General features: G+C 43.2%; 1 protein-coding gene across 1 annotated transcript in view; it reads left to right on the top strand.

Annotated features, from left to right (window-relative positions):
* Nucleotides 1-23222, top strand: part of mtch2 (mitochondrial carrier homolog 2) — a 35646-nt gene that overhangs the window by 11683 nt on the left and 741 nt on the right. The window contains exons 5-12 of the mRNA XM_070964543.1: nucleotides 16478-16534; nucleotides 16932-16989; nucleotides 17204-17255; nucleotides 17351-17410; nucleotides 18045-18138; nucleotides 22058-22105; nucleotides 22202-22269; nucleotides 22350-22425. Coding sequence (XP_070820644.1) covers nucleotides 16478-16534; nucleotides 16932-16989; nucleotides 17204-17255; nucleotides 17351-17410; nucleotides 18045-18138; nucleotides 22058-22105; nucleotides 22202-22269; nucleotides 22350-22425 — 513 coding nt within the window. The remainder of the gene's footprint in view (nucleotides 1-16477; nucleotides 16535-16931; nucleotides 16990-17203; nucleotides 17256-17350; nucleotides 17411-18044; nucleotides 18139-22057; nucleotides 22106-22201; nucleotides 22270-22349; nucleotides 22426-23222) is intronic.

Below are 23222 nucleotides of genomic sequence, written 5' to 3' on the forward strand. Positions count from 1 at the left end.
GCGTGTCCTGGGTCTTCCCCGGGGCCTCCTCCCGGTGGGACATGCCTGGAACACCTCCCTAGGGAGGCGTCCAGGGGGCATCCGATAGAGATGCCCGAGCCACCTCAGCTGACTCCTCTCGATGCGGAGGAGCAGCGACTCTACTCTGAGCTCCCCCCGGGTGACAGAGCTCCTCACCCTATCTCTAAGGGAGCGCCCCGCCACCCTGCGGAGGAAACTCATTTCAGCCGCTTGTATCCGGGACGTCGTTCTTTCGGTCATGACCCAAAGTTCATGACCATAGGTGAGGGTAGGAACGTAGATTGACCGGTAAATCGAGAGCTTCGCCTTTCGGCTCAGCTCCTTCTTTACCACGACAGACTGATACAGCGACCGCATTACTGCAGCCCTGCACCGATCCGCCTGTCAATCTCACGTTCCATCCTTCCCTCACTCGTGAACAGGATCCCAAGATACTTAAACTCCTCCACTTGAGGCAGGAACTCTCCCCCAACCTGAAGGGAGCAAGCCACCTTTTTCTGGTCGAGAACCATGGCCTCAGACTTGGAGGTGCTGACTCTCATCCCAGCTGCTTCACACTCGGCTGCGAACCGCCCCAGCGCATGCTGAAGGTCCTGGCTCGAGGTAGCCAACAAGACAACATCATCCGCGAAAAGCAGAGACGAAATCTGCCGGCCCCCGAACCGAACCCCCTCCGGCCCCTGGCTGCGCCTAGAAATCCTGTCCATAAAAATGATGAACAGAACCGGTGACAAACCGGTGGCAGCCCTGCCGGAGTCCAACATGCACCGGGAACAGGACCGGACCAAGCTCCTGCTCTGGTTGTACAGGGACTGTACAGCCCTCAACAGAGGGCCTCCAACCCCATACTCCTGGAGCACCTCCCACAGAATGACGCGAGGGACACGGTCGAATGCCTTCTCCAAGTCCACGAAACACATGTGGACTGGTTGGGCAAACTCCCATGAACCCTCAAGCACCCTGTGGAGGGTATAGAGCTGGTCCAGTGTTCCACGGCCAGGACGAAAACCGCATTGTTCCTCTTGAATCCGGGGTTCGACTATCGGCCGGATTCTCCTCTTCAGTACCCTGGAATAGACTTTACCAGGGAGGCTGAGGAGTGTGATCCCCCGATAGTTGGAACACACTCTCCGGTCCCCCTTTTTAAAAAGAGGGACCACCACCCCAGTCTGCCAGTCCAGAGGCACTGTCCCCGTCTGCCACGCGATGCTGCAGAGGCGTGTCAACCAAGACAGTCCTACAACATCCAGAGACTTCAGGTACTCAGGGCGGATCTCATCCACCCCCGGCACTTTGCCACCGAGGAGCTTGCGAACTGCCTCAGTGACTTCAGCCCCGGTGATGAATGAATCGACCTCCAAGTCCCCAGTGACATGACAGAGGGATTGAGGAGATCCTCGAAGTATTCCTTCCACCGTCCGACAATATCCCCAGTCGAGGTCAACAGCTCCCCACCTCCACTGTAAACAGTGTTGACAGAAAGCTGCTTCCCCCTCCTGAGGCACCAAACGGTTTGCCAGAATTTCCTCGAGGCCGACTGGTAGTCCTCCTCCATGGCCTCCCCGAACTCCTCCCAGACCCAAGTTTTTGCTTCTACAACCGCCCGAGCTGCCGCACGCTTGGCCTGCCGGTACCCATCAGCTGCCCCAGGAGTCCCATGAGCCAACCAGGCCCGATAGGACTCCTTCTTCAGCTTGACAGCATCCCTTACTTCCGGTGTCCACCACCAGGTTTGGGGTTGCTGCCACGACAGGCACCGCCGACTTTACGGCCACAGCTACGGACGGCTGCATCAACAATGGAAGTGGAGAACATGGTCCATTCGGACTCAATGTCTCCAACCTCCCTCGGGATCTGGTTGAAGCTCTCCCGGAGGTGGGAGTTGAAAACTTCTCTGACAGCGGGTTCCGCCAGACGTTCCCAACAGACCCTCACGGTACGTTTGGGTCTGCCAAGTCTGTCCCGCTCCTTCCCCTGCCAGCGAATCCAACTTGCCACCAGATGGTGATCAGTTGACAGCTCAGCCCCTCTCTTTACCCGAGTGTCCAAGACATACCACCGAAGGTCAGATGATACGACTACAAAGTTGATCATTGACCTCCGGCCTAAAACACCATGTTCAAGCATAAGGGTGTCCTGGTGCCACGTGCACTGATGGACACCCTTATGCTTGAACATGGTGTTCATTATGGACAAACTGTGACTAGCACAGAACAGAATACCACTCGGGTTCAGATCGGGGAGGCTGTTCCTCCCAATCACTCCCCTCCAGGTGTCACTGTCGCTGCCCACGTGAGCATTGAAGTCTCCCAGCAGAACAATGGAGTTCCCTGGGAGGGGCACTTTCCAGTACCCCTCCCAGGGACTCCAAGAAGGCCGGGTACTCTACGCTACTGTTCGGCCCGTAGGCCGAAACAATAGTGAGAGACCTATCCCCAACCCGAAGGCGCAGGGAAGCGACCCTCTCGCTCAGCGGGGAGAACTCCAACACATGGCGGCTGAGCTGGGGGGCTATAAGCAAGCCCACACCAGCTCGCCGCCTCTCACCGCGGGCAACTCCAGAGTAGAAGAGAGTCCAGCCTCTCTCAAGGAGTTGGGTTCCAGAGCCCAGACTGTGCGTGGAGGTGAGCCCGACTATCTCTAGCCGGTACCGCTCAACCTCCCGCACTAGCTCAGGCTCTTTCCCCCACAGTGAGGTGACATTCCATGTCCCCATAGCCAGAGTCGTTGTCCAGGGTTTGGGTCGTCGGGGCCCCCGCCCACGACTGCTACCCACTCCACATAGCACCAGCCCCTTCTGATCCTTCCTGCGGGTGGTGGGCCTACGGGAAGGCGGGCCCACGTCGCTCCTTCGGGCTGTGCCCGGCCAGGTCCCGTGGGCAAAGACTCGGCCACCAGGCGCTCGCCTGCGAGCCCCAACCCCGGGCCTGGCTCCAGGGCGGGGCCCCGGTGACGCCAATCCAGGCGACGTACGCTTCCTTGATTTGATTTCTTTCATAGGGGCTTTTTGAACTGCTCTTAGTCTGACCCGTCACCTAGAACCTGTTTGCCTTGGGAGACCCTACCAGGGACATTAAGCCCCGGACAACATAGCCTCTAGGATCATTCAGGTACTCAAACTCCTCCACCACGATAAGGTGGCAGTTCAAGGAGGAGGAATCAGAATCAGAATCAGAAATTCTTTATTTATCTCCGAGGGGAAATTGTTTTTGTTGCAGTGCTCCTTACAAGAATAGAATTAGAATAAAATTAGAGAAGAAAGAAAAGAAAGAGAACTATATATATAAAAAGCAAATATAAAAACAAAATATTTATATTGAAAATATAAATATATAAACAAAATATACCACAAAATATAGAACACAATATAAAACAATATATACATATATATATATACTGAGAAAAATTAAACAGTATATACAAAAGGTTGTGCAAAGTAATACAAAGGGATGTCAGGAGACATGAGTGACGTCAGTCTCCTTGTCATGCGCCTCGCCAGCTGCGTTCTTAAAGGTGAGGCGAGGAGCTGCTGTGATTGGTGAAGATTTGACTCGGCTGTGCCAAACCCACTCCACGCCTTGTCCCCTCCCTCTTTCTGAGTTGCGCCGCTGGGTGGGACTGAAATGAGAAGGAGGAGGAGATGTGCCGGCGGCGCAGCTCACGAAAATACCAAAGTCTGTGCCACCACGCCCCATCGGCGCAGCGGACCTGACTTTGCGCCGCGCCAGCGGCGGAGTCGAAAATGAGCCCCAGATGGTGCCTGATCATTTAAGGCTTTGTTGGTAAGGGGGAGAATTTTAAACTCTATTCTAAACTTTACAGGGAGCCAGTGCAGAGTGGCTAGTATTGGAGAAATATGATCTCTCTTCCTCGTTTTTGTCAGAACACGTGCTGCAGCGTTCTAGAGCAACTGGAGAATATTCAGCAATGAATTTGGGCAGTCTGATAGTAAAGAATTGCAATAATCCAAACTGGAAGTTACGAATGCATGGACTGGGTGAAAAAGCCAGTCCTTGAAATTTGTTTTACATGGGAGTGAAAGGACATGTCCTGGTCAAAGATAACTCCCAGATTCCTTATCGTGGCCAGCGCAATGCCATCCATAACTGCTATGTCATGAGAAAGTGAGTTTCTAAGGTGTTAAGGGCCTGTTTAGGGTCATCCAGGTCTTTTTGTCCTGAAGAAGAGAAGAAGAAGAGAGAAGAGAAGAGAAGAGACGCACTTTATTTATTACATCACAACAATGTTGCATGCAGACATGCACACGCCGTGCTTGTGAAATTATTTCTCCGCTTTATTGTGTGCTTGATAATGTTTCCTAAAGGAAAGAAAGAAAGAAATCCCTTTATTAGTCACAATTTAACACAACATGCGAAGTTAGAGAGGGGAAACTACACACACCATGCATATGTGAAATTTTTTCTCCGCCTTTAACCCATCCTGGTCAGTCCTTCCTCCGCGGCAAACCAGGAGCGGTGGGCTACCAGCCGACCAGTGCCCGGGGACCAGTTCCTTTTGTCATCACCATTGGTCAGGTGGTGAAGCATATAAGGTGAATAGAATTGGACCAAGCACAAAACCCTGTGGGACTCCATAGCTGACTTTAGTGAGCACAGAGGGGTCGTCATTAATGTGTACAAACTGACTGTGAAACCATCTTAGCGCAGTTCCCTTAATGCCAATAAAGTGTTCCAGTTTCTGCAATAGGATACCATGGTCAAAGCCTGTTGATACAGACAGATTGTCTAATGTCTAATTAGGAAGAGAAAATTAAAGGTGAAACTTCTTTAAGCAGCTTACTTGCGATGGGGTCTAGAATACAGGTTGATGATTTTGATGCTAAAATGACTGAAATTAGTTGGTGAAGGTCGACAGTTGAAAAAAAGTCTAAAACTGCGACTTTAATAACAGTTTCTATGGTTTCTGTGTTTTAAAATAAATCAGTACCTGTTGATGGCTGATGAATTCTGTCTCTAATAGTAAGATTTTATCATTAAAGAAGCTCGTGAAGTTATTACTGTTCAGAGCTAAAGGAATATATGGTTCAAAAGAATTATGGCTCTCTGTCAGCCTGGCTTCAGTGTTGAAGAGAAACCTGGGATTGTTCTTATTTTTCCTCTGTTAGTACAGAGTAATAGCAGGGCACATTATAACTTACTCTGCACTGATGTGCAAATGTACTATATCCTACTTTATTGACACCAATAAAACACGAATAGGTCAAACAGCAAAACAGCCTATAAACACACAACTGTATGAGCATCAAATCAAAAGCAGACAACACCAGGCTGCCTACAAGGCATTGAGTCCTCATCAACAATGGTTCAAGTTACCACAGAGGAGCACAATCATTTCTCTGTACAAATACATCAATGCGAGGGTCACGTATCAACAACATCTTTCAGTTTATCTGTTAACGTGAGTGAAATTTGATATTGCACTGCCACGTTTCGATGGTGATTTCAAGAATAACGTGCACGCCGGTATACTGGAGTGAAAATGTGGAGTGAAACATCAATCATCATAGTGAAGGGGGAGATGTGATATTGCTTAACTGTGGAGGTAACACAGCACATTTTCAGACAGTCTCTGCTAGAGGACATTCTGTGTTGACTTCAGCTGTTCACATAAAAAGTGACAAATAGTTGTATGAAGAGTGAAAAAGGAGAGCTGAGAGAAAAGTTCAAACACTGCTTACTTTCTCACTTCCATACAACTGAGCTGTTGAGTACACTGTGTGAAGTGTCATCCATTTTAGGAACTCATGAACCTTCCTGACATTTTAACTCCACGTTAAACTTATCCTTAACCCTAACCCTGAAGGAAGATTTGTGTTATTATTAGTGATACAGTGCTTTTGCCCTGAACCACTATTGTTCTTCTGCGTGTTTCTTCTTCTTCTTCTTAAAATTATTATTCCTCTTCCGTACTTTTTTCGGTTCGCTACTAGTCAAAAACGATAGCGAGCATCCAGGCGAATTATATATCAAAACGTGTGGCTCGATCGGACTCGGTCTGCTATTATTTTTTTCTACGTGAAAAACGCACGAAAAATCCCATAGGAAATGAATAGGACGAGCCGAAAAATGTGAAAAAATCTCCCCTTTTTTAACGGACTACTGCTCCGGCATACTTTTGCCTAGAGATGCCATTCCAACTTTAAAACATAGACACAAGTCTCGTCTATTGATGTAGTAATTCTCGTTTTGATAGGTCGTATAGTTTTTGAGCAGTCGCCGTTCAATGACCATGAGCGTTTTGGGAGAAATTGTGAGTTTATGATGGGTGTGTATTGCATGGAATGTTCGCGCTAGAGTGGGGGGGATTAACTGCCAGAGTGGAGAGAAGCTCTGAAAATTGTCTGAAACTTTTTCTTTCCACGCTCCTCCAAAGCAAAAATTTCACTCTACGCACGTGAAAATTTCCACAGTTGTAGTGCTGCTTGCGCTGATTCTCATGATGTGCCTGGCTAAGCGATAGGACATACGGTTTTTGAGTTCTCAGCCTCTGAGTGAGGAGAGCGCCTCTGATCTCACCCATAAGGTCCAATACAAATGAAAAACAGGAGAGACAGAAACCAGCCGTTTTTTAACTCGCTGTAAAATCTGCATTTTTGAGCCCAGCGAAGTGATCAGCTTGTAGAGCAAAGCCTTGTGACTCTGATGGTGAAGAAATTTCGCCAATTCGGAGTTTCGGTCTTCGCGTGAGAAGCATCTGTTCGAGGGGTGCGCAGAGGCCAAATTCAGACGTTTCTCAGACTCTCTCAGACCCACGGGTGGCCTGATCTCAAGTTGCCATGGCAGCCCCTGAGCCTCAGTGCCTCTCCCACACACACGTAGCTTCAGCTGTAGCTGTGCAGTGCAGTCAAATGATCAGCTCTTCATTAAGCTTTGTAGTGTCATGCTAACCAGCCACAGCCAAGCCTACTACTGGTGAGTTGTATATGTTAGTGATGTAATGAGTGTTGTTGGCCTGTTAGCATTAGCCACAATGCTAACATGCTAATGCTAACATGAGTTCCTATGAACTTGTTGGTGCGTGGAGGTTTGACTATTGATGTCCGGTTGTTGTGCTAACATGCTAATTTTAGCATGCTAATGCTAATATGCTAACTTAGGCTAAAATGATTGTTAAAGGCATTCTAATGATGGTTCAGATATTTTTAATGTGTTATTTGACATGCTAATGTTAGCATGCTAATGCTAACATGCTAACATACGTTAAAATGATTGGTAAAGGCATTCTAGTGATGTTTGAGACCTTCTCAATGTGTTTTTTGACATGCTAATGTCAGCTTAGCATTGTCGCCGATGCTGAAATTGGGTCCAATGAACGGGTTTGACTTTTGATATCGGCTTGCCGTGCTAATAGCCACGCACACGGTCCGGCGTTTGCGCACTGTATCACTCTCCAAATTTCCCGCCGAGGGGAATTTGTCTAGTTATTCTTCTTATTATTATTGCATAATATTATTGTCTCCTGCTTCCTCACTAGTCTAGGAAAAGGCTAGATAAATTGAGAAAGAGTGGGTTGTAAAGAGTAAGCCAGTCAGAGACAAAACTTAATCTCTTAATTGTTTCGGTATACAAATAAGCCAAAAAAAAATAAAAAATACAGCTGCAAGTAGTGATTCCAGCTTCTGGCTGTTTTGTGGCCAGCTGAACTAAGCAGTTCTAATAACCCAAAGTCAAAGCTGCAAGCAACAATGAGCAGGTTTTAGTCTTCACAAAGCTGTGCAAAGTCACTTTGGTTAGTTAAATTCTTTTGAAGGAGTACGACTAAATACTGCATTATCACTGCAGCGCTTTAATAACTGTACACTGAGAATACTTCTATTTGCCACCCCTTCATTGTACGTGAACAAAACTTGATCTATACCTTCTGGATATAGGGCAGGATGTATTCACTGACCTTCATCAGGATTGCTCTCAAATTGAGCTATAGCCAATTTCCTAGCACCTTTATAATGCATTTGTGTGTTCTAATGCATTTGTGTTCAGTTTCAGTTATCTCAGTTTGATGCTAATGAAGTTGAAATCCAAAAAGTAGATGTCACATTATTGTTTTCAGATGTTTTCAGCAGAGTGGGCTTTCCTTTAATGACAAAACCAGCTGAGCTTGTGTTGTGTTGTGAGTTATGAGACTGCATAAAAAGCAACATTAAAAAACACACATCCAGCTCTCCTCTCCAGTTATTTAATTGGCGGTAAATGAGGCATCATGTCAATACAGTTTCCCTTGGATGTGTGTTAATATTAAATGCTCTTAAACTTAGAGGTTCTTAGAAGTTTGAAGTTGGTATCGATCAATCCTTGATTTAGTGCTGCACGATATCAGGAAAATGTGCAATTGTGATTATTGTGGACAATATTGCAATTGTGATATTATAAATGAATTGTGTCATGAGTCTACTTGCTTGAATTTGAAGGACAACACGGAGAGTAATGATGGTTTTTATATTTTGTATAACTCAAAACATACAAATATGGCACAAAAAAATATAAAACCTATAAAAAGTTTACAGTACTGTTTTTTTCCAAATAACCTAATATCAAAATATAAATAAAAGTTGCCTTTCTACTGGCATTTATGTAAACCTGTACTGAAAAAAGAAAAAGTTCCGCGTGGGGAGCTGATATCTCCTGTCCAGTGTGCGGATCGTTTTTTTAAACCCCTCCTTATTAACTGTATAAATCAGCACCATGTCTCGTGCCAAATAGTTTGTAATGGAGTCAGTTATTTCCTTGGGCTCTAATTTCGACTCTGGCGCGGCGCAGTAGTATTTTCGAGCGGTGCAGGCAGGCGCACGGTGCACTTGGTATTTTGGTAAACTGAGGCGTACAGAGGTGCGCCAGGATGGGCGTTGCGGTGCAGTAGGAGGGAGGTGTCGGCATAATGAATAATGGAATTTTCGACCATTTCGGTCTGCGCCGGTGGCGTAAAAGTGCACTGAAAGCTTGCCACCCCAGACCTGGTCAACTCTGTGTGCCAGCAGCGCAAGTGGATTTTCGTAAACCAGCAGAGTCGGTGTCTGGCATTTCACTGTGATCAATTATTAGCAACAGCCATGATTCAATGCACCTGTCTGAGTCAGCACATACAGTCAGACCTATATTTTGATCCGCATCTCATCTGACGACATCGCAAGCGCGTTCGGCACGCGTAATGGTCACTCACCCTGACCGAATGTACACAGGTGAAACAGGGATGCGAACTAATCGGTTAACGTCGCTGTGCCAACCAGAAACAACCGTGGCATCCTACAGAGCATATACTGCATCTATCTCAGAGCACTTAAGAGACAGAGAGACAGACACATGGAAAAAACTTAAGTGATGATCATTGTCCGCCATTACCCACATCATTTCATTCCAAATACAAATGTTATCATTGTAATGCTTAAAGTTATCTACAAAGATGGAGTACATGATTGCTTTGAGCAGGATGAGGAGGAGGCCGAGGATTTACCATCTAAGGACCTCATATTTAGACTTATTTAGATCAGAACCAGAATCGGAAATCTTTTATTTATCCCCGAGGGGACATTGTTTTTGTTGCAGTGCTCCTTTCAAGGTAAGAATTAGAATAAAATTAGAAAAGAAAGAGAAGAGAAAGAACTATATATAAAGTAAATATAAAAACAAAATATTTATATTGAGAATATATATAAACAACATATACCACAAAATATAGAACGCGCCGGTGGCGGAGTCGAAAATAGAGCCCCTAGTGTCTTTTTGAGGTCTTTACGTATGGTACGTATGGCGTGACACTTGCAAATGTATCTTTAATTGTGCGTTGTGGTTGTTTCTGGTGGTTTCCAGTTCTGTTTCTCACTTTTCTTGGTTGGGCTTTGATTTGCATGCATTCGTCATATTTTTCTCTGTGTTGTTTAAAATGTTGATAGATTGGTCGTATTGCCTCGGGATGTGGCAACTTTAGCTTTGCATGTTTTACAGAGCACGTCTTGCTGTTCAGTGTCATCGTACCTGAACCCAAAGTATTGACATACAACAGACGTTGCATTTTTTTTCGCCACCAACTCCGCTCGTCCCTCCTCGTTTTCCTCTTCAGTGTCCATGTCGGTGCTGTCTGCTGAAAGCCTGATAGTCATGTGACGTACCTGCGGCTGCGTGTGGATGTGACGACACCACACTCCACACACCACAGGAGAAATAGTCACAGGCACTCACGTGCATATTTGTTTATTAAATCGCAGTCTTTTATGTGGTTATGTAATCACACAGCGTGGTATTGCGATTGCAATTCAATTAATCGTGCAGCACTACCTTGATTTAGCTTCAGTGTGTTCATATTGGCCCTCAGACTTTTCCATCCAGTTAATCCACTGGGTCTTCACTTCCTTGCATGGTTGGAGTAGATGACGGCTTCTGTTTTGGTTCTTGGAGCCAACAGCAGAGAAAATGAACCTGTTGTTCATAATGTTATCTTCCACATCTTTTAACCAGAACTAATCTTAATAAATCCTCCTTGATACCAACTGAGACCCTCTGTGAGGAGTTTGCAGACCACTTCAGAAGTAAGATTGATAACATCAGATCCAGTCTTTTATCCCATCAGAATGCTGTTCTTAATACACCTGGATCACTGCTTTTACCTGAGGAAACACTGGAGAGTTTTAACCTGGTTGATGCAAGGGCCCTTGGTCGAGCTTTCTCCCAAGTAAACCCAACAACCTGCTTCTTAGACCCAATTCCCACATCACTCTTAAAGACATTTTATGAATTCTTTGAGGAACAGATTTTAAATATAGTCAATTCCTCTCTTCAGACGGGTGTCTTCCCCACTGCCTATAAAACGGCAGTGGTGAAGCCCCCTCTGAAGAAGAGCAGTCTAGACCACAACATTTTTAACAACTACAGACCTGTATCCAACTTACCATTTTTAAGTAAAATTTTAGAAAAAGCTGTTTTTAACCAAATAAATTATTTTTTATTGAGAAACAATATTTTTGAGAAATTTCAATCTGGTTTTAGGATGAACCACAGTACTGAGACAGCACTTTTGAAGATTTTAAATGACACCAGGTGCAATTTAGATAACCAGAAACTGACAGTCTTGGTCTTACTGGATCTTAGCGCTGCCTTTGATACAGTAGACCATCACATTTTATTAAACAGACTAAAGCACCTGGTTGGCCTCTCTGGTACTGTTTTTAACTGGTTCCGCTCCTATCTCACGGATCGATCTTTCTTTGTAAGTATGGATACATGTTCCTCCAGAACACATGAAATTACATGTAGGGTCCCCCAAGGGTCAATTTTAGGCCCACTTCTTTTTAATCTCTACATGCTTCCCTTGGGGGACGTCATCAGGAGACACGGCATCAATTTCCACAGTTACGCTGATGATATGCAGCTGTACATCGCCGTGTCTCCTGATGACACAAGGCCACTTGATGCCCTTCTGAACTGCATTTTAGATATAAAGTCATGGATGGCAGATAATTTCCTCCAGCTCAACCAGGATAAAACAGAGGTTTTAGTCATCGGTCCTGAAGGCCAGAGAGAGAAACTCTTTGCAAAATTACAAGATTTTAAACCCTCACAATGTGTAAAGAACCTGGGCATTATTTTTGACTCTGAGCTCACTTTTATTCCCCACATAAAGAATATTACGAAGATAGGTTTTTACCATCTTAAGAATATAGCCAGAGTCCGCCTGTTTCTCTCTCAGGCCAGTACGGAGCTGCTAATGCATGCTTTTATCTCGAGTCGTTTAGATTATTGTAATGCCCTGCTCTCTGGTCTTCCTAAAAAGAATATCAATAGCCTACAATTACCACAGAACTCAGCCGCTCGAGTGCTGACGAGGACCAGAAGGCGGGAGCATATTACACCAGTTTTAGAATCGCTGCATTGGCTCCCCGTCCGCTTCAGGATTGATTTTAAGATTCTTTTATTGGTTTTTAAATGTCTTAAGGGTCTTGGGCCATCTTATTTATCTGACCTGCTTTTATCATATCAGCCCTCGCGGACCCTGAGGTCCTCTGGTACTGGCCTTTTAACCATTCCACGAATTAAGACAAAAACCCATGGTGAGGCTGCATTCAGCCATTATGGCCCTTATTGGTGGAACAGCCTGCCAGAGAGCCTCAGGGCCGCAGAGACCGTTGATATTTTTAAAAGGAGGCTCAAGACACACCTTTTTAGTCTGGTGTTTAATTGATTTTATTTGTTCATTTATCTATTTATTTCATTTGTTCATTTATCTATTTACTTTATTCTTATTTTATTGACATATTTATTCACCAGCCTAATTTATTTGACTCTTTTACTACTCCCCAATGTTTTTAACTGATTTCCATTCATTCAATTCACTTATTTTAAGTCTTTGTGCATTTTATTTCCTTGAATTATCTCAGCTCTTATTGCTTTTAGACATTACTGTTAGACTACGTTTTATTCTTTTAGTAGCTCCAGTGTCTCCTCATGAGGGTCCTCCACACCATGGCGGTGCTCCTGATGTCTGCGGACAGTGGTGCCTCTTGGTGTGGATGGCCCCTTTATGCGATTTTACTCACCAGGATCCTCAGTACCAGGCCATGTTAAAAGCTGTGTGTGTGTGTGTGTGTGTGTGTGTGTGTGTGTGTGTGTGTGTGTGTGTGTGTGTGTGTGTGTGTGTGTGTGTGTGTGTGTGTGTGTGTGTGTGTGTGTGTGTGTGGATGTGTGGGTCTGTGTCAGTGGGTGGGGGTGGGAGGGACATATGGGGGCGGGAGGGTGGGGTTCTTGCTTTTATTTGTCCTGTTTTGTTTTCTTCTTCTGTGTGAAGCACTTTGTGCTACAATTTTATGTATGAAAAGTGCTATATAAATAAAGTTGATTTGATTTGATTTGATTTACCAGAGCCAGCATTGTGGCATGGAAAATAGTTGTTACTGCGTGTTAGGGCTGTCAAAATTCTCAAAAAAATTACATTTGATTATTCCCTCTAAAAAAGCATAGGTTCAAACCATTCATATATCTATTATTGCACATGTTCATACTAGTGTAGGGGAACTAACTTAATTTGACGTTGCATTCGTTGATAACATGATGGGGCACCACCTTCCTCAGCTAAGAAGGACTGCAGAAACTGCTATAACGCTGATAAAATACTAACGAATGAACTAACGGTAAACCAGTCTGATAATCTGAAGTGTAAACTCTGGATACAGGGATCGTATATATTCAGCTCAAAAGGACACCATCTAACCAGGACTTAAATCAAAATCTCATTTATTAAGCACAATTATGGGTAATGAATAATGTATCAAGAATGGTACGACACAAGATATGAGGTGATATGACTTAACACAAAAGAAACTTATGGCAACGCAATGGCAGAACAAGTTTGGTGATAGTGAGAAGTAGTTAATGTAAAGTTAAGGGATTAAACGAGTAGTTGAGAGAATTTGGATAAATTAGCAGTATCTAAACCTCACGGACCAACTCTTGTTAAAACCCGCTTAGCATGCCTACTTGGTTGGTGACGTCCCGGTAAATTCTGCTCCGAACTAACTCGAAGATGCCCAGGTGCTCGTCCGTGGCTCGACCTGCTCAGTGGTCCGGTGGAAGGCCCAGGCACACCAAGGTAAAGAGCTGATGTTGGACGGTGATGTCTCTCGAACTGGGCTCTACGGTGTCGGTTACAGATAAGAGACGGCTCCGGATGGTTGTTAACCCAGACCAAGGATCAACAGCTTGGTTCGGTTGAGTCCGTGAAGGATTATTTTAGACTGATAGTAACAAAATTGATAGTCTCTTCGATGGCCGGTCGAAAAAGGTCTACAAAATTATTATTATTTGACTAAAATTTACAGATACTAAAACAAAATGTGTGACTTAGAAAAATGAAAGTTTACGGCAAAACTATAGAAACACGTCATCTGAAAAATAAATCAAGGTACTAGGTATGGCTTTTGAGTAGCTCGAAGACGGGAAAAACTTAAAGAGCAAAACGACCGTACAAGACTAAGACAACTAAGAACTAACAAACAAAACTAAAACATAACTTAAACTAACTTAAAACAAGACTGAGTAACGTGCACTAAATTCATGCTGCGGCTGCAGACATTTAAATCTCGCTCCAGGGCGTGTCTAAGGGGCAGGCCGTCGCTCACGTAGGACGGTTTGTGCCACGCGATGTAATCTCGCCTCATGGAGCAATTTCATCCTAATATGTATGATGACTCAAGGTATAACTAACACAAAATAAAGAAATAAAGAAAGGCAGACTATATTTGCCCAAAATGATTATCATTATTACGGTTACTTATTAATAAATGTATCACGTCAAGCGTATTCAACTTGACTGTTATGAACCTCTAGATGGCAGTATGGTTCCATGATAAAAATTCAGACGAACTTTATAAAACAGTTAAAATCACAACTTTGTCATTCTTCAAGTTAGAAAAACTGGAAAAACATCAATATTATACATATTGTGGGTCCTGTAAGGTGAAAACATCAAAAGTTAAGTTCAACATAGAAGTTTGGTTATCCTGGAGTATTAGGAAAAAGCACACAAACATATGGCACAGTTTGCTTCAGGAATGTCTAATTTACAACCCGTCAGCATTATCTGATTTTTGGAGGTTCCTCTGGAGCCTGGCACCATTCATTCGGACAGTTTTATTGTGCCGATCTCTCATGGGGATATCAGGAAAGAATTAGCGTTGCCATGAGAAACATAGTGAGGAGAAGGTGAGGAGATGGCAACCTTTGATGTTGAGGTGTCTGTGTCTCTGGATTCCCCGAAAAGAAAACATGGAGGAGATGCCTCTTGGCCAGACATCTTGTCTCTGAAATTAACACCTTCCTTGTAAGCAAACCAGGTGGTCTATAACTCAACCAGTTAGACTGGTTTACAACTCCATTTCTCTTGAGTATTGCAGAGAGGGTAAGAGAAAGTCAGTTAGAGGCCAGTTCTGCTACAGTAGGCCAAACCAATACCAGAAGCAGCTGCTATATTGCTCTTGCCAAAGCCACCAGACAGTAATTTTATTATTGTAAAACAAAATTCATTCAAGCTCCACAAAAACAAAATGAAACTCAATAAAATCTTCTTGGTTCTTCTTGCATTGTTTTAACAGTCACCACCAACTTTGGTCTGGACGAAATAAACTCTTAATTCACCAGATCGGGAGAGGAATGAGAGGTTGGACATGGGAGAAGCAGTAAGCGGAAACGGCGTGTAGAGCTGTGATATTTTTGCATTTAACTCTGGAATTATTTTCACAGGACATTATGACTGGAAAGACTAAAATATGTTGGACTTCAACAGATTTTCCCAGTTAAATAAAAAGTTAATTACTGGAGAACAGAGGCTTTGGTTTTGTGACTCCTATCTTTCATGCGGTGTATTCAGTGCAACTGCCACAGCAGTGCTGATTCCAATGTATATTCAAATTTAGAACATTCACTGACAGCCTGACTGAGTGTAACTCCTGATCTATCTATCTATCTATCTATCTATCTATCTATCTATCTATCTATCTATCTATCTATCTATCTATCTATCTATCTATCTATCTATCTATCTATCAGTGGCCTGGTGGCCTATCATTTAAAGTACCGGCCATGAACTGCAGTGCCCCTGATTCATGTCTGGCTGCGGAGCTTTGCTGCATGTTGTCCCTATCTCTCTTTCCCCTTATTTCAGGGCATCAGTATACATCTGTCTTGTCATAAAATGGCAAAAATTGTATTTTAGGAAAAGGTTGGAACACAGACTGACTTACCTATATCAGCTGCTTCTGAACAGTTGAAGACAGTTTTCAGATCAGATCAGGAAATGTCTTTTAAATATTTTGTTTGCCACAGCCTTTAAAGTGCATAACAAAGAAATGGCTCAGACTGGACCCTCCCACTTATAACATCTGGATTCAAAAAATCTGGGCCCTGTATTAGATGGAGCAAATCACATATTCACTAAGGATTCAAAAGCCTACTTTTAATAAACAATGAAGCCCTGTGCTGTCTATATTGATACAGTGAACCCTGGAATACTTAACTGATACACCTGTCACCTTTTCTCTCGTGTCATTGAGAAGGTTGCATTGAGACTCTTACACTATTGCTGTCTGAAGGGGACACTAACTTTTATTCTTACAGGCCTGCTATGTTTATTTTATATATATTTTTGTACACCTCTGAATCCTCTTATTTTACTTTCATCCTTTTGTTATTAACTATCTCTGAGTGGAAATATTAAAAATATTAAGCTCTGTTTCTGTATGTGTTTTTGTTGTTGTTGTTTTTGATTTGTTTTGTTCAATACCCGGTGTGTGACACTTAGAGTCGTAAAAGAAGAAAGTGTGTGGCTAAAATGTTTGAAGTACTGTTTGTGATAAAAACAAATAAAAAGTAAGTTCTTTTAAAAAAAAAAGAGAAAAAAAAAAGGCCAAAATCGTCATTAAAGAAAGATGATGTTGAGGGTTGTCTCTGTTGTCCAGGTACTGGGCAGTCAGCAGAAGGCTGTGGAGGGCTCCCTACAGCATGTTGTCAACGAGGTAAGACATATACACTTATAATGACATACTCGGGGGGCACGGTGGGGCAGCAGGTAGTGCGCATGCCTCACAGCAAGAAGGTCGCCGGTTTGATCCCCGGGTCGGGCGGGGCCTTTCTGTGTGAAGTTTGCATGTTCTTCCCGTCTTCATGCGTGGGTTCTCTCCGGGCACTCTGGGTCTGAGTACTGTGCGTATGCACTGTTTATGGATGTGTGCACTGTTTCTATGATGATATGTTGACTGTTCTGTTGTAATAATATGTGGATTTTCTACTATTGTCTATTTGTTTTGTGCTGCAGAGTATAAAATACTGTACCCAAAACAAATTGTGCAGCAAATACACTTGTATCATCTATCCTAAATCTAATCTCAGTTGACTGCTTTGTCTTTTCCACAGACAACCAAAGAGATGATAGCTCGTTCCTGTGCCACCATTGTCACACATCCCTTTCATGGTACTTCATGAATATCTGCAACTGTTCAACTCTTTTAGATGGGTTTGAATGGCTAACCAACACACTACATGTGTGATACATTAAGAGGCTGTATTAGAAGTTAGAAGTGGTTTCAGTTGTTATGCATTTGAGTTTTTTGGTTGGATTTGGCCAGGTCAGTGTGGAAAGACGCTAGACTGCATGTCAACTATGTTTTCCTCAACTTGTTTTTCAGTGATTACTTTGCGATGTATGGTCCAGTTTATTGGGAGAGAAACAAAATACAGGTAAAGTTTTAATGTTTTAGTCTGAAACCTCAATGAGCATTGAATTAATGAAAATTGTTAAAAACTTTAAAAGAAAAATGTTTTTTTGTTCTCAGTGGGGTGTTTGACTCCATCATCACAGTCTACCGAGAAGAAGGCATACTAGGCTTTTTTGCGTAAGTTTGTCTTTTTCTCTTTAATAGGTTCTGGTGTATTGCCTTGATGGTCAGCTTTGACTAATGTTGGTGTCTGTTTTGTCATCACTTAGAGGCAAAATGTCCCAGTACATTGTTTGCCTTGGTTGGGTATGTTGATGAATAGTATTAACACTCTATAAAAATTAGATGTCAATGTGTGGAACATCATAGTGTCTACTTTTGAAAATCCCTGGTTTATTTGATGGCTTATAAGCCCAAAAAAATTGGTCAAAGAGGTTGATTGAAAGTACTTGGATTACATTACATTTAAACTGCCTGTAATATTTCTGCCACTGTGCTGCAAAATTGGGAAAACCTAAAGGCAAAACAATCTGAGTGCACAGATGAGTGTTTACAAATGGATTAGGCTGTATTGTTTTTACAAGACAGGTGTGGCTCCATTACTTGCAACAGCTAAGACATGCAGTACTGTACATGGTCTGAGAATGGGAAGCGGTGTGCGAACTTGAACTTGACTATAACCTTAACTTGCAGTGCTACTTGTTCTTTGTGGTGTGATGTTATACGCTGTCTGCCGTTTATTTTTCCTCATATTGAAGATGTTTCAATCAGAAGTAAATTCTTTTTGTTTGTTTGTTTGTTTGTTTTTCAGTGGTTTGATCCCTCGCCTGCTCGGTGATGTCCTGTCTCTGTGGATTTGTAACCTACTGGCTCACCTCATCAATACGTATGCCATTGATGACTCGGTATGCCACTTGTTTTAAACTGCTCAGTCAAGTTAAGGGTTGTGCATCTGGGATATAATGGTTCAGTTCAGTCAGAATTGCCCTGAAATACACCTGTCAATACACCTAACGATTGTGTGCATGGCTGTAGTGGAGGGTAAATGTACTGAAATGCTGTTTACCTACCTCTGAAATTCTGAAATAGCATTTACATATACAGTATTTAACACCAGTGAGTGAGCTCAAACTGGGGTCACTTGTCTTGTGTGTTGCCCTGCGATCGACTGGCGACTGGTCCAGGGTGTACCCCGCCTCTCGCCCGTTGACAGCTGGGATAGGCTCCAGCCCCCCCGCAACCCTGAAAGGGATAGGCGGTATAGAAAATGGATGGATGGGTGTACAAACGAAAAAAACAAACCCATCCCTTACCCTTGAGGGGAATTTCCTCAAATTTGGCACAAACATTCACTCGGACTCAAACAAACTAATTAGATTTTGGTGGTCAAGGTCAATATGACCTCACAAAACACATTTTTGGCTATAACTCAATAATTCATTCGCTGTTTCAGACAAATTTCCACATAAATGTCTCATAGGATAAAATTAAGTGATTTTAGATCCAAAAGGTCAAAGGTCAGCTTCACCCATCAGGGTAATGGCTTGTGGGAATGACTATGACTATGACTCAATGACTAAACTTACATGCACTCAATATCCGGGTTATGGTCAATATTCCGGTCTCTGAAACATTCGGAATAACCTGTTTACATGCGTGAGCAAACGGGGTTATTCTTGTATACATGGTAATTGTAATCAATTGGGATATCCCGATCAAAACAGCGATGCACAGACAACATGTCGATGCACGGACGTCATGACGCATTGCGCGTCATTTCAGCTTCTTCTTCCTGTATCCAAAAACAACAACAGCAGCACAGCGGATATTGAACAGCCTGGGGCCAATAGCAGTCACCTTCGTTTACGCTTTGGTGCTGGTACTGACCCACCACCAGTACTTGATACTATTCTCACTTTCTTCATTAATGGAAGGCGAGAACGTGAAGAAATAGGAAATGGAGCCGGAGCTGGGCCATCCATATCCATGCTACCTGCACTCAAAAGACCAAGATTCCTTGCGAATAGAACATGCGCAGAACACAAATTAATATTCCGATTGATGGGGATATTCCGATAAGCGTATACATGACCAAATATTCGGTTTCGAAAAGGAGTAACCCAGGGGTCATATTCGGGTTTTTAAAAACTGGAATATGAGCATATTCCGGGTTTTCAAAAGGGTTATTGGTGTTTACATGGCTGTGCGCAACTGGGTTATTGCTGATATTCCGGTTGTGAAAGGGTTACTTGACTGCATGTAAAGGCAGTCAATGATGGCTGTGTAGAAGTGCACCATCATTGTCTTTGGCAGATTGAATTTCTTCAGCTGCCGTAGGAAGTACATCCTCTGCTGTGCTTTCTTGATAAGGGAGCTGATGTTCGACTCCCACTTGAGGTCCTGGGAGATGATAGTGCTCAGGAAGTGGAAAGACTCCACAGCACAAATAGTGGAGTCACAGAGTTGGGATGATGGTGTTAAAGGCAGAGCTGAAATCCACAAACAGGATCCTAGCATAGGTTCCTGTGGAGGGCCAAAACCGCTGTGTCATCTGCGAATTTCAGGAGTTTAACAGACAGGTCTCCCAGTTTTTGTTGGGTTTTTTTTGTTGTTTTTTTTGTCGCAAATACACCACCGCCGCATGTCTCCGCCTTCACAGCAGGGTCCGACGTTAATTACTCGTGAGAGCGTGGCCTTGAAAGTGACGTCACGTCAAGCACCCAGGCACCACGCCAGAGAGTCAGGAGTATCGTCTTGGAAAATAGGGCAGCGACTTATCTCCTAACTCCTAATAGATTTTACAAGTTAAATAGACATTTGCAAAATATTGATGGCCAGCTACGTTCAGCTTAAGTTAATTGGGCCCGGTGCCAACTCAGTGAGTAAACTAATTGATAGCATTAAGCTAATATCTGCACGCCATGATGTAACTGCTGACTGCATTTTCAGAGGAGCTTGTTCAAATATTTCTCTAAGAAGAGACGCTAGTCAGTAGTGACGTGTTGGTCGTGAACGAAATGGTTCTTAGAGCCGCTCTTTGAAGTGAGCGATCGGTGATTGGTCAACTACGTGATGTGTGGTGGCTTTAGTGTATACGCACTGAGCAGGAGGGGGAGGAGCAGGGGTTACAGACACAGCGCATGCGTGCGCACACACACATACACACATTCAGCTTTTAAAAAGCAATTTTCAACTGGCCATTCAATAAATAGGTTGTAAAAGTAAAATCTGCAATCAAGTGTCATTTGTTTACACTGCCACGGCTCCTGGAGAGCCCCCCCCCACTGCTGGAAAAAATCCTAGAGGAAACACTGTCTCCTGAAGGTAGTTGTTGGAATAGAGGCGGAAGAGCAAGTGGGAGAGCACATATCCCTGAGGGGCTCCAGTCTGATTTTACCTGATTTTTCCTCGAACTTAAACTTTTTGCTGCTACTTGTACATTTACACAGTGAACTCTTATTCTCTGTTGTTTATTTTTCGTGTTTATTTTCAGTTTATTGTTTACTGTAGTTGTTAGGACACGTCTGTCTTTATTCTTTGTGCCTGTGCACTTAGTGGGATAGTGGGAAACGTAATTTCAATTCCTTTGTATGTCTGGTATGTGTGAAGAAACTGACAATAAAGACTTTGACTTTGACTTACCAGTGCTGGATGTGATAATCCCTGGCCTCAACTGCTACTTCTTGCCTGCCTGAAAATTTGTTGTCCACTGACAGGTGGAAGCTGGCACAGTGAGCTGGGTGAGTTTAGATTGGAGTATTCTGGGATGATAGTGTTGAGTGCCAAGCCGAAATCCACAAACAGGATCCTTGAATATGTCCCAGGGTGGTCAAGGTGTTGCACAATATGGTTCAAACCTTGACGCATTCTCCACCACCAGGAAAATTGCAGGGGGTCCGGAAGGAGGCATGTGATGTCTTTCTGCTGAGTCAACAGTTGACTAGTTGAATTTCACAGACATCAGGGTGACATTTTGTGATGGAGGATTTTTTTTTTGCAGCAGAGTTATAATGGAGCATTTGAAGCATGAGGGAACTTCACACAGCTCCAGTGTGAAGTTCAGTGTGAAGTTCAGGCAAAGACATTTTATCTTGCAGGATTATGCAGGATTTTCTAAAAAAAAAATATTGTGCGTAATTGTTGTGGACTTGTGATATCCTAGCAGTTAGCTTTACCTGTCTGACCGTAGTTGGGAGTGCACTGTTTCTTCACACTAATTTAGCCTGGCTCCTAGTTACCAGTCAGAGGTGAGAGAAGACCTAGTGATAGTGGTCTGATGAAGGATGGTAGCAAGATGTGGTAGTATTCATAAACAGGAATTGTATTTACTCTGCAGCAGGTAACACGCAGCCTTCTAAAACTATTAGGCTGCGACTTGAGCTTATCTGGACACTTACACTGATGATTATAACTCAATCCCTGCAGCATATACTTTACATTGGCTGCAGTAACATGCAGGTATTCTTAACTCACACACACACATACACACACAGACACACACAGACACGCACACACCCAAGATCTACTTCCTACCACACCAGATGAACTACATCATGCCCACACAGGTCAAAAACAAGACAAGACGGTAGTCACATTAATTATTATTTTTTTTTATATTAGACTATTTGCAACATGGTTGCAAACGGATGCAAACATGAAGAGGGACCACACCAAAACTATCTCTGGACCATTCCAGGAGTACGATAGGCTCCAAACTACTTGGACCTGACATACTGCATGATTCATTCTGAGGGTTTGAGTTGAATAGTCTTCAGTCCAGGGTCAAATACAGAATTGATACCGTTGATGTGTTCTTCTATACAGATGAGTCACATGGGAGAAATCAAGAACTGCTCTCAGGCTGTGACAGGGGTGAGTCTAACAAACATGGTCATCTACATCATCAGTGTGCCAATCTGTGTCCAATTTGTAGTTTGGTCATGTTTCTCCTTTCTTCTTTTCTTCCAGTTCTTTGCCAGTATGCTCACATACCCTTTTGTTTTGGTGTCAAACCTCATGGCTGTCAACAACTGCGGGTAAGTTGGAGTGTTATTTGCTGTTGTGAATCCTCATAAGTGTCAGACCAAGCAGCCTCATATTTCCACTAAATCTGCAGACTCGCTGGGGGCCTGCCACCCTATGCATCAGTATATCCCACCTGGGTGGACTGCTGGAGGCACCTAAGCCAAGAGGTAAATGCAGCAAATACTAAACACCTGCATGACAAACACTGGATAAATGCAGATGTCACAATAGGCACTGCAGTGGAAGGATTAAGAGGTTTACTATTGGCAATTTAGTCACCAGTCACCATGACATCATGCTCCCCCTAATTATTTATTTACCATTTATTGTTTTGAAGTCTGAAATGAAAGCTCATCAAATCAGACCAGAAGATAAAAACATAGAACCTCTCATTTCTGTCAATGAAGTATTAAATTACCACAGTGCTGGTTAACGTGTGTGTCAGCTTTAAGCATCCTTATGATTAGAAAATATTTACTTCTATGTCTATTAATTTAATTGCATTTTCTTTTTCTTTTTTTTTGGTAAGAATTTACATTTTCTCATACCACCCAAAACTGCAGCATTGGACATTAACTCACATCTCCTCCCAGATGAAATAATTTGAATTGCAAGTGGTTAGAACCTTACACTGTCCAGTATAGTATCAGTCTTTTGAGATTTCTAAAGTGTTAATTCAAAACCAGCTTTAACACAGGCCACATTATAGTTCATTGTGATTTGTTTGTGGAAAGACCCACAGTTATAGCAAGTACCCAGACAATACAGTTGCTGTCCTGTCATTTCATTTTGCATTAGTTGTCCAAATCTGGTGGTGACAGACCAGTTATCTGTTCATATGCCTTGAGCATCAAGCAATTATTTTCACTTTACAATTCAAATGGACAATTCTGAAAATTGCATTTTGATTATACGTATACTGTAACACCAGCCACTACTTAACACTTATTTCCTCTCTTCATTC

This window comes from Chaetodon trifascialis, chromosome 1 (genome assembly GCF_039877785.1).
Source record: "Chaetodon trifascialis isolate fChaTrf1 chromosome 1, fChaTrf1.hap1, whole genome shotgun sequence".
NCBI classification, from domain to species: domain Eukaryota; kingdom Metazoa; phylum Chordata; class Actinopteri; order Chaetodontiformes; family Chaetodontidae; genus Chaetodon; species Chaetodon trifascialis.